Genomic DNA, 12,753 nt, shown 5'->3' with positions numbered 1-12,753 from the left:
CACTGCATGCTGATGTATCCTTTGGCAAGATACTGAACCAAAATCACCCCTGATGTGTATGAATGTGTATGTTAGTGTGAAGCACTTTGAGTGGTTGATCTCACTAGAAAAGTGCCATATAAGTACAGTCCATTTACCATAACCCTGGGAGACTTAGACACTAGAAGACCTGTGAAGACACTTAAGGGATCAGACACCAGAAATATTGAGGACTACAGATCTACAAACAGTACACATACACAGTAGCAAAAAAAAAAAAAAAAAAAAGAGCTTGCATTGCCACCTGCCGGCCCCTTGACCAAGAGTTGAGGCTGTCTTTCATGCTCTCATACATCAAATGGAAGAAATATTCCGTAAATGCACATGTGGCTCTCAGGAAATACTGCTCTTTAAAGGAAGATTTAATGCCCTTTAAATTTTTCTCTGTCAAGCTGATTATTGTCCCTTGAATAAAACACCCAATCTTCGAGTAGACATTGAACATATGTCTGATGCAAATGAAAAAGCACCTGCACTGAATCCTCCAATTTATAAAATTAAATGTATAAATATAATTTTTTTTTTTTTTTCTTCCAGGGAAGTAAATGACATTGAACACTATTATATATATATATATATATATATATATATATATATATATATATATATATATATATATAAAACACACTGTGCCTGAGTACTAATAAACAGAAACAGAAAATGAGAAATTTCAATTAAAACAAGGTCTAAAACATGGAGGGATGGAAATGTGCACCTGCGAAGCGGGCTGTTAAATGAGCTGCCGCTAACGTTAGCTCAGGTTGTTGCTAGATCCTTAGCTTGTTTTGAGGTTAGGATTCCTTCAGTGATCGTCGTTCAGGAGGTTTTTATTGGGAGCGGAATTATCTACAGAGATCTCATTAACTCCAAAACAAAGGCCAAGTAATTAAAACCAGTAGAAACACTAAATAAAGCAGTTTCATATTCAAAAATCAGGGTTTTTCTGCGACGCGGACACAGTACGTTGAGATGGGCTGCTTGCTCAGCTTGTTTACTTAAGATTCGGATGTCTAATGACAAAAATCCTTCATCTGGTTTAAGATTATAGTCATAATGTTATAAAAAGTGACAGTAGCGTGACTTGAAACATTAAGAAAGTAGTGTTTTGATGTCCAGCCATCCAGAACCGCTAGCGGAAAACACTCATGTGACAGCAAGTGACAGGAACAAATAACTGCTTGGTGACTTAAATTATTTCAGACGACATGTTTCCTGTTTCATTGGTGGAGGAGTGGAGCTGTCAAAGGCTCGTGGAACCTGAATATACCGTGCCTTCACGGAAGACCATTACCAGCCAGATTGAGGCACTTACAGCTCTAAAAAAGAACTTGACGGAAGCCAACAAAGTAACAATATCAACTGCTGCATGGACAGCTCTCACATCAGAGTTTTATGTCACTGTCACCTGCCGTTACATGGATGCTGACCGGAACATTTCCAGTACCGGTTCAGATGAGACACACTGCTGAGAACATCAGTTTGAGGTGCATTGTTAATGAGTGGGGCTGGGGAGATAAAGTTAGTGCATCTATACACTACACTACAAAAAACATAACTCGACATGACAACATATTATTATTTTGGTTTGGGTGGAGGGTACGTCTTAACAATGACATCACGACTAACTGATTAATCAACTTAAATTGGCTCAAATGAATTGACTTCAAAAAGTAATCAAAATGCCCATCCCTAGTCTATGGTATTGAAAGCTTCACTAAGATCCAGTTGGAGGAGCACAGAAGTGGAATCTGAATCCACAGAGAGCAGAATATCATTTGCCACTTTAGCAAGTGCTGTATTGGTAGAGTGATAGGCCCTGAAGACTGACAAGGTGCAAAAAGATTATCATCAGCTAAGGGGGCTGGAAGCTGCTGAGACACAACTTCTAGTATTTTTGAAAAGAATGGAAGGTTCAAAACAGGTAGATGATTAGTTAGAAACCCAGGATTACGGTGTGGTTTCTTAAGTAGCCTAACGGTTTAACCTCAGCTGTTTCAAAGCTAGTAGGACAGTGTTAGTCAGTTAGTTGGCCAGAGATCTTTGAAGAGTTTAGCCAGCAGATGGCCAAGAAGACAGGTAGTGTCTTTAGAAGCCAACATCAGTGATTCAAGACATAGAGTTTCAAATTTTATTAGAGCAGAAACTATCTGAGAATGAACATAGTGCTCAACTGTTACTGCAGCAGGAGCTGGAAAAGAGGAGCTGATTTTGTGTCTGACCTCTTCTATTTTAAAGCCGATACATTCTAGAAAATCATGAGTCATAAAGGGTGAGCACCTGAGAGATGAATGTTTTGGTTTACAGGTGGTACAATTCCAAAAGGGTTGCTGTTGCAGTAAAAGGGAAAAGAACCACTGGTAATCGCTCACCAAGAGCAGTTAAAGCTGAGGGACTAATGTGTCAAGTGGTAAATACATGTGGAAAAAGCGCAGTGGCAGGCCATGCATTTCAAAGCTAGGCCCTCACTGGTGTCAGACCTCGACTAGACTTTCAGCATTAGCCTACATGGTGATAGAAAAGGACTTGGAACTGAGAAGCACAGATAACCTCTACAACAGAGTCATTGAACTCTTTCTCCCACTCCAGCCATTGTGGGTTGAAAAAACTTATTAAATCTATACTAACATGTTTTAGCTTGTGCTCTAGCTTTGACCAGTAATATGGGCTGAAATTTGTATCATTAGAAATTGAATTTGAATTACAGAGTTTGAAACTGTATGATAGATTTGAATAATTGAATCACATGATTCACATAATTGTAATTAAATGTAAAATTCAGTTCTCTACACGTTTTCACATTTAGTATCACACATCCGGGGCATTGAGGAAAAGCAATTGACTGCAGAGTGCAGAGCTCCTTTTCGGCCATACATTGCCATTCATCACATACTGTATGTTTTATTTTTGACCATTTCCTTCACTCTCATTGAGCCATGAACTTGTAGGTAACACTAATTCACCACTGTAATTACACATGTTGAACAAGCATTATTTTAGTCATTTAAGTTAAATGAAAACTTAAACAAATAAATAGCTTCCTAAAGTTTTCTACAGTAAATAAAGAAACATATATCTGCTCTCCACCCGGCAAAACTTTTTCTACTCCCCGTCGTGTGCATGCACAGCGTTCACTGCTGATTGGCTGTTACCCGTGCCGTGGCTCTGCGTGTAACCAATCAGATGGTGCTGTGGGCGGGACAATGCTGGAGACAGAGTAGTGATTGCAGACAGAGAGGTGTGGCTGCACCAGAGCCAGGATAACCCAGTTTAAAATTGATCTCTTATCGGCCGTCGGATTAAAAAAAAAGGCTGATGCCGATATGCGTCAAAATGCCGAATATCAGCGCCGATAATCGCTCTATCCCTAATTACCATCCAAATACTCATGTCTTTTCACCCTCTTACTACCTTGTTTGATCATAATATAGTACGCATTTAGCAATGACCCACTCTAAATTGTTACATAACTCTTGTCACAGAATTAATAATTTCTCTCCCTCCCATAGCCATGTTATGCTCTCAGAGCAGAGAGCCTGGGGACCCACTCTGGTGTGCTGGACTGCTTATAATGGTTTTAAGGTGTGTCCCGAAATCTCATTGGATAAAAGCTCTAACTTGAACAGACTGTATTGGAAGCAGCGCAACCAAGTGAAAAGCTATGAGATGTAGAGAATAGACAATTGGGAACAATTTAATATGTATAGTATTAATGTAAAATACATCTATAAAAATATAATTCAGTGATTGTGATAGTGTTTAGGCCAGCAGAGAAGTCCTTGCTGGACCTGACAGCCCACCACGGTGTTAGTGTAACACCCGGTTACCAGAAGCCTGTTAAATAGATTATTAAACTATAGGTAGGATAATCTGTGGTGGGCAGATTTAGTATTAAACATAAATAAATAAATAGATAAATATTTAATTTAAAACCTCACTGATATAATTCATGTTTATCAGTGTTGAAATAGCTTCCCCTAGCAAAACGTGTCCCTTATGTGGTAATAAAATTGTGTTGAGTCATTCCACACACTCTTCCTGCTTGAGCGTTGAGTGAAAATAGGAGGACAATCACATTCACTGCCCCACACAACTGCACAAGAAGACACTGTTACTTTGCACGGTCAATGGACACAACACAGTCTGAGTTGAACTGATAGCAATGGATGGACTTACACAGTAACTCATTGAACTGAGTGTACTGGCCCCTTAGCTTTAATAAGCAAGACGCATAGAGTTTCAAACAGGTGCTTCTGTGTTACTTTCTTTCCTCTTTGATTTGAGCATTGTGAAAACTACAGAGGAACACAAAAGCAAATACAATACCTTACTGTAGTTTCACAGGCCATGTATAAATCATGTGAGAGACCACTTAACAACAGGGGGGCATTTTGATTACTTTACGAAGGTGATTAATCAAGCCAATTTAAGTTGATGAAATTGTTTTTTGAAGTGTAGTGTACAGATGCACTAACTTTACCTCCCAAACTCCACTCATCAACAACACACCTCAAACTAGCGGTGATCCAGTCACCGTCGTAGTGACTTAAAGCTGTCCATGCAGCGGTTGTTACACTGTAAAAAAAAAAAAAAAAAAAAAAAAAAAAAGTTGTTTTTATAGGAAAACACTGGCAGCTGTGGTTACCAGAGAATTTCTGTAAAAAATAGAGCAGCACAGTAGATAACTTAGACGAAATATGTAAATTGATTTACAGTGAATGAAATCGCAGCTGAATCACATTTAAAAACTGTTAAGTCTACAAAATAAATTTGTTAATTTCACATAAGTGTTGTATATAAATAGACCATTTTCTGTATTTTTCCACATGTAATAACTGCTTATTGTGCATCAATAAATGATAAAATTAACAGGGAAATATCAAACAAAAAACTAATTTAAACTGGTAGAACAACAGTGAAACTTTGCATTTTAAATGGAGCTGTTCTGTATATTATACATAAAATCTATTCAAAATATGCTGTATTTCTATGCTTTAATAATCAAGTTATAATGTAAAATTTACTTATAAACCTGCAAAAATACATCTTGAGAAAAGACAACACAGGAAAATATCACTTTTGGGAAATTTATTTAACAGCCATCGTTAATATGAATTTTTTTTTCAACGTATACAACATGTAAACAAGCTACATGTAATGATTCTTTTAACTGACTGAATCCAAGTTGAAATACACCAAAAGATTAGCCTCTTTAAATCTGAACATTTTTATGTCACTTTAACCAAGTTTAAGTGTCAGGCGCATAACAACAACCAAAAATTTTGTTTACATGCTTAGATGTTACCATGTAATTTATCTATCTCCATGGAGACAATCAGGTGATGCCAACAGGCCAAGGTCAGATCTGTGGAGAGGTAAGCCCCCTCAAAGTAAGAATTCACATTTGTTAAGGTATTTTTTAGCAATAAAAACAATTCTAATCAAATAAATGCAACATAGGTAAGTTTTATACGATACTGTGGAACAATCCTACAAAGCACGAACATCTTCATGAAACAAGCAGGTGGCAGACCCTCTACCAGAAAAAGTAACACCTTTAAGACTTTAAAACAAAAATTACATGTTGTGCCTTAATTGCCATAGTAAACATTGTGGATTGAACAAAGCAAAAACTAACAGTACCTCTTCTCAAACAAACAGTCCGAGTGCACAGAAAGAGTCCATATTTAGGCTTAACGCCACTCGTGATCGGAGAGATCCTGTATCAGGGTGAGGACTTGAGGGTTCACGTTGAGACGACGCTTTTTATTCTCCACTATGGTTCCTTTTTCTGGGTTTATCGAGAAAAAACACCTGTAGAATAAAAGCATATTAAAAAATTTAATTGAATAAAAGTTATATATATTAAAAAAACAACAATAAAAAATAAAAACAGAATGGGTCAAGTCCAAGAGTCACAGCCGGATCAAGACCGAGACTCAGGCCACACTCAGAGCCAAGGCAGAGTCAGACCCAGACTAACTCCGGATTAAGACCTGGACCTTACTCACCTTTGAAGAAACTCCAGAGTTGAAGCCAGCTCAGATGGATAATGAATGTTGAAACAGAAGTAGCTCCCAAACATGAGGCACAATGCAGAAATAAAGGAGGAGATGTTTGTGTTGATAAGGTTCCGATCCAGACTCAGCATGTACCTTGTTGAGGAATAGCAGGACTGTTCTACGAAACAAATTATTTAACAGGTTATAAGTGCTGTACTCACATGACAAATTCTATAAACAGTGCAATTTTTAAAAAAAGATATATGAAACAGACTTACCACAGACGATAACAGTGGGTGTCAGAGGTACTTGCTCCAGTTGGACCTCTTCTGCCAGACATCTATCTTCTACATGGAAGAACATGGACTCCTCCTTCTCGTCAAAGTAGCTGAGCAGAAGCAGGAGCATCTTTTTCACATCATCTGAGCAGCCACTCTGCTGTCCCCGCATCCTCTGAAGCCTTGCATAAGTCTGAAGGAACTTATTACTCTTGCTGACATAAACTGTGGTCATGTAGTTGAGAAGCCTTTTTCCCTTCAAATCCAAATTTCGTGTGAATGTCTCTTTGAGGTCAATCCCAGTGAGTTCCTTGAAGTGAACTGACATGCCAAGTTCGTCAAACCAATACGGCCACTCCTCTCTAAGGCTTTTCAACTTTTTCCCTGGTTGACATGTTGACGCTGTGTGTAAAAAGTGGACTTCATTAGACATTTTACCTCCTCTGGATTGGCATCAGAGTGTTGGAACATCTCCTTGAGTTTTTCCATCTTTTGCTGCTGGCTTTCTTGAGTTTCTTCATGGGGCAGAAACTTTAGATTCCATTTAATGCATCCGTAAGTGTCCTGCATTGCTGCTCTCTCTTCTAATGGGATCTCGTCTGTGTGGTCTGACTCATCAGCCTGATGTTTTCTTTTTCTTATTTTGGGTGTTGAAGTGTGCCTCACATTTTCGATTCTGTTTTGCAACTGTTTGACAAGGGAATGGTAGCCTGTTCCAACAATATTGCCCTCTATTACATCTTGCAGAGAATTGGGATATTTTTCCACCATTTTTTTGCAACGTCAGTTGAATGCTTTTTACCAACATGAGGGCATTTTTCCATCATCTCAGTCACAACAATCCGGACCATTTGCCTCCTCAGTTTTGGACCTGGCCTTTTCCCCCTCTCCAAAGAATGCATCCTTCGCTTCCTCAGGAAATTTACTCCATGGAATTTCAAAGTCGTCATCCCACTGCGTGTGAAGTCCTGGGCTGCTGGAGGAGGTAGACGATGAACTTTGGGGTGAAAGAGAGCGATGACAGCAATTGGGTAGGTGAGGCTTCCACAGATGATAGTGAGCTCTTCTCCGGAGTTTGGTCTTTAAATGACAAAAAAATAAGATTATGATTCACATTGTACAATACACAATGTCCATGTCTGCTTTTGATTTTGAATAGTTGTGTGCTGCGTGGTGTTTTTACTTACATTTCTGTTTCCAAGCAGGAAGAAGCTTTCTGGCTCGTACAGGTCTTAATACTGTCATCAAATCAGCCTCCTTTACGAAGTGTAGATCATCATACATCTCGACTCCAATGGACTGCAAGTGCTCTTCCAGGATGTTTTTGTTTACTGCTTGAAGTTCTGGTAGGGCTTCCATGATGGCAATATCTAGGAATTTTCGCTCTGAGTCACTCATATTTGTACTGAAGAAGAAATGCAGAAAAAATATACAGTACATACACTTAACAGAGCAGGGACATGCATCAGAACACACTTATATTAATGTCAAACTATTTACAGTGAGAAGTAAATGAGCTTCAATTGGACTTTATTTTGCCACAATACTGTGTTTTAGTGGAATGACTCTATATATCAAAGGATAGAAATCAGGTAGGTCATTAATGTTGATACACTGTAACCCAAGACTGTCCTTTGTCACAGAATACAGATGGTATTCTGAGACGAAGATGCCTTTGTGGATATCCATCAAAACATACACAGATGTGTCATTTTGAATCAAGATGAGTAGAAGTTCACCAAACTCCATATACTCATCATTTTTGTACACAAGAAACTGTCCTTTTTTATATGCAGTGCCCTTGTACTGAATGTCTGTGGTAATTGTGGTATTGCTTTCTGAAAAGGCTAACTCCCTGACTGCATGTTTAATAGTGTCACTGTAGAGGTTGGGATAAAACGCACAGCTGTCCTTCACTTGCAGTAGTTTACTGCATTCTTGCCCAGCTAAAAGATATGCCTGATACATCTGATGACGCTCTGACAAAGCTTGACAAATGTTATTGAAGTTTTTCAAGTCTTTGGCACATCTTTTAAACTGTGTTTACTTTCAAACCTAAGCGTCCATAACCTCATCAATGGACCAAATTTCAACAACAGTGCTGAATAATGGCGCAAATAGTGGTGCTTGGGTTTTAGTTAAATTTCAGGAAACATCATCTTTCTCAACTCCAAATATTCTTGCATCAAAACGTCAAGATATGTTATCTGGGACAAGGAATTTTTCTGAGCACAAATAAGATCCACAATGTCTTTTAGCTGGAGAGCTAACTGCCACACTTCATCCTCGTGATTTTGCACTTTGTCACCAATCAAAACTGGTAGCAATCTCAAAAGGTTCCAGTTTTGAATGGCTTGCCCTGATAACTTGGCTCCATCAGGTTTGACAGCACATGGCTTTGTGAGTGCTTCAGATCCTTTGTACTTAAACTGTTTGATGCGCCTGTTTAAGAGTGAGTATGTGAACCATTTTTTAATTTTTATAATGTTCTTCAGGTACAGTGCTAGATCATATGACACAACTCCTTCAAAGAGGTCATGACCTAAACAAGGAGGGAGACCAGGTTGGGATACGTGAAAAGACTCAAGGGTATTAAAGATAGAGTTTACCTTTATTCCTCTGACGTCTTGTATGTTTTCAGCCTGGAGATCAGCAACAGCTGTGTCATACATCTCCGGGGTGCGTGGAGTACCACAGGCATTTGGATCAGCCTCAAACTCACTTCTCATGATGTCACAGTACCTGCAAAAATATTGAGAGCGGCTGAAGTTTTCTGTAAACCCACCAATGGAATGAGAACCAAGGTTATTACCAGCAATGCAGTAAAGACCCCCTTTTTACTGTTTCTCCATCTACAATTATTCCATCTGACTCCAAGGATTTCAGATCTGCCAAGAACTGTGAGAAAACTTTGGCTATTCCAAAATGCTTTAAGTCATTCTCAACACACAAGACTAAAAACATATGATCAGTATTTGTACGCAAATGAATGGGTAAATTTGCTAATGAAAGATAGACTGCAAGAACTTTGTGCGTTTTTTTTAGCAGAACCCAGGGGATTCACAACTTCAAATGAATCTTGGTACAAAATCAGTTTGAGGCTTTAAGGGTTTTCATTAAAGAACAGGTGACATTTGAAATTTTGTCCATCATATAAATTCGTAAAAACCTCTTCATCAGGATCTCCAAAATGTTGTGACTGTGTATTCTTCCATAAATGTGACTGCAAAAAGCTCATCAGAGTTTCCGCCACTGGTATGTAGTAAGCAAATTTTAGTGTCATGTTTTCATCCATTCCCAATGTCACTTTTTGGGGTTCTGTGTATTTAAATAGTGTATATTGTTCTTAATTGTTCCTGATGACAGGCAGAGAACAAATCTGACTCTTTAATGCAGTCACAGATTTTAGTGACTGCTTCATCTGCTTCAAGAACTTATTATTATTGTGTAGGCTTGACCTAACTCGTGCACATTTTGCATTTCCTCAACAATAGTCTGTATAGTAGAGGCAGGAATAAGCAGCTGTCCTTGCAGCTTAAGGTAAAATAGACATGTTTCTGAGATAAGACTGACTATCATTCTCTGGCATATCACTGGCTGCACTAGCTGTTGGCATGACTTTGTGTGTGTTTTCTGAATCATCTGTACTGGCAATGACCTTTGGGGGCTGAGGGTGAGTTTCCCTGTACATGTCAGCAATACCATCAGGGGAGCATGCTTTATGCTTCCTACACATGTGAGAAGTAAATGATGACTTTTTTGTAAACACATGCTTACAAACACTTACTGGACATGACACAGACCTGCCCTCTCCAATATGATCATTTAAGTGAGACACTAGCTCCTTCACGGTGTGAAAATGGCGGGCACATAATGAAACTGCGCATTTCAAATCCGCAACAACAGCTTTAGGAGCAGCTTGCGGTGCAGGTGCATTGTGCACACGATAAAAATGGCCCTTGAAAGCTGAGTAAGTGGTAAATGTTTGACTGCAGTTGGTGCCAACACATTTGAAAAGACACTGAGGCTCATTCCTATGCACTCTGCAGTGCAGTACATAGCCTCTTAATGTAACCAGTTTGTTTTTACAAAAGACGCAGGTGATCATTTTTAGGATTTCAAGTGTTTGCCTGTGCTTTTCAGCTGAACTAAGTTATCACACATTGATCTACTCGTCTTAAATATGGACTGGTGCTAGCTTACACCATGTGCTGTCAGCACACATTTTTGTCTGGTCTTGAAAAAAAAGTAGCCGAAATCTGTAACTTACCTTCCAATTGAACAGCCACGGACCCTCCAAAAACTTGTGTTAAATTCGTCCCGAAATTTGTCCCAAAATCTTTTAAAATGGTCCGAAGATTTTTCCGCTCTGCAAACAGCGCTGCTCTGGCTTGCTCGTTTGTGACGTCAGCCACATCTGTGAATGAGGAGCTCGCGCTCCTCCCGCTCCTCCCGCCCTCATGTCATTATCCAATCAGAGACGAGCTTCAACTGCGCACTTTTAAATTCAAAATTAAAATCAAAATTAGGTGGACTCAGTGCACAATGAGAGAGTACAAGTACAAGTCTGTGGTTGAAGGAGGTACTGCTAGGTTGTTTAGCCTGTGATAATGATACAATGCTCAAATTTATTATTATTATTTTTAAATATATATAAATAGAAAACCAGTAGGCTAAGTATTACATTAAAATTTAAAGACTAAAAGAAACAAAAAGCATACAAGGATTAGGACTGAACAGAAGTGTTACTTAGCATATATCAATAATTTTAATTTCTTATACACACACTCTACAATAGGCTACAAATAGCCTAAATTATAAAAAAACAGTGTTATCATAATTGTATGGCCAGACGTAGCATGTTTCTCCGGTGTCTGGTCCAGTTGACCTGATTCAATTGCACAAATGAGAATTTGCACAGACTTATAATTGCATATTTTTTATATATAAATAGATAGGCAACCTGTTCACAATGAAATTTTTTGTGAAAACATTATAGGCCTACCTCAAATTGCATCGTTTCATCAATCATGTTAAAAGTATAGCATAAACTTGTAAAGTGACTTACATATATTTTTTGTATTTTTAAAAACAACTGACTAAAACTATAGTTTTTACAATATTTGCATGTCAAATTAACAAAATTGTTTTGTTACGAGTATTACAGTATTTCTCTGTTTTTGTTACCAATATTTGTAGTTTTAACAAATAAATTTGATCAGAATCACATATTGTTGTTGTAAATATAACAAAAACATTCTGTCTAATAGTTTACAAAAAATCACTGCAATTTAAACAAAAAATATATGTTTTTGGGTTTACAATACTTTTCTGTAGGACTTTTACATAGTTTTTATGTAAATTTCACAGTCATTTTTTACAGTGTATTGCTACTTCATTGGCTTCCGTCAAGTTCTTTTTTAGAGCTGTAGCTGCCTCATTGTACTTTTTCTCAATCTGGCCAGTAATGGACTTCCATGAAGGCACAGCGTATTCGGATTCCATCAGCCTTTGACAGCTCCACTCCTCCAACAAAGCTAAGAGGAAAACATATTGTCTGAAACCATTTAAGTCACCAAAGCAGTTATTTGCTGTCAGTCGTTTGCTGTCACCAAGGTACATCAAATCCACAGTGTTTTCTGCTAGCAAGTCACGTTACTGTGACTTTTTATAACGCTATAACTATAATCTTAAACCAGATAAAGGATTTTTGTCATCAGATGTCTGAATCTTGGAGTAAACAAGCTGAGCAAGCAGCCCCTCTCAACGTACCGTGTCCGCGTCGCAGAAAAACACTGATTTTTGAATATGAAACTGCTTTATTCAGTGTTTCTACCGATTTTAATTACTTGGTCTTGGTTTGTTTTGAGACCTCTGCAGATAATTCAGCTCCCAGTAAAAATCTCCTTAATGATGAACACTGAAGGAATCCTAACCTAAAAACAAGCTAAGCATCTAGCAACAACCTGAGCTAATGTTAGTGGCAGCTTGCCGCCTGCTTTGCTTCTTCTTATTGCTGACTGTTCCATTGATTTGCTAGCACCACACAGAGAGATGATTCGCACTCAGGCAGAAACAATCCCACCCCCAACCAAGTAAAAGTTTGTCAAATAAAAATTGGTCAATTCTTTAAAAAAAAGGTGTCGACTGTGCTTACCGTTTCGACTAATCAGTTATTTGTGCACATCCCTATTCAATATATTATAGCAACTCACAGAATGTGCCTCTAAAAACAGCCACAAGTTAAGTAAGTTACAAGATTAACATATTTCTTACAGGGCACAAACACAGCTCAGTTTCATACCCTTTGCCGTATCTTCCATGATGCACAAAATAGCACCCGGAGAAGAAGATGGAAATCACCCAGAATGCACTGGGAGGGAAATACAGAGCCTACACATATTAGCAGAACTGGCCACAAGGTGGCACTGTAATCC

General features: G+C 38.3%; 1 protein-coding gene across 1 annotated transcript; it reads right to left on the bottom strand.

Annotated features, from left to right (window-relative positions):
• Positions 1–5,118: 5,118 nt before the first annotated feature.
• Positions 5,119–10,066, bottom strand: LOC108897914 (uncharacterized). Its single transcript, XM_018697721.2, has 5 exons — positions 8,926–10,066; positions 7,504–7,721; positions 6,317–7,396; positions 6,048–6,216; positions 5,119–5,850 (listed from the first exon to the last, which is right to left on the bottom strand). Exons 3-5 carry the CDS (start codon positions 6,747–6,749, stop codon positions 5,730–5,732), a joined length of 723 nt encoding a protein of 240 aa, XP_018553237.1. The 5' UTR covers positions 6,750–7,396; positions 7,504–7,721; positions 8,926–10,066; the 3' UTR covers positions 5,119–5,729.
• Positions 10,067–12,753: the final 2,687 nt, after the last annotated feature.

The sequence above is a fragment of the Lates calcarifer genome, linkage group LG19, assembly GCF_001640805.2.
Source record: "Lates calcarifer isolate ASB-BC8 linkage group LG19, TLL_Latcal_v3, whole genome shotgun sequence".
Classification (NCBI taxonomy): Eukaryota; Metazoa; Chordata; class Actinopteri; family Centropomidae; genus Lates; species Lates calcarifer.
Note: the sequence above shows the minus strand (reverse complement) of the source record. Positions and strands in the feature narration are given on the sequence as shown.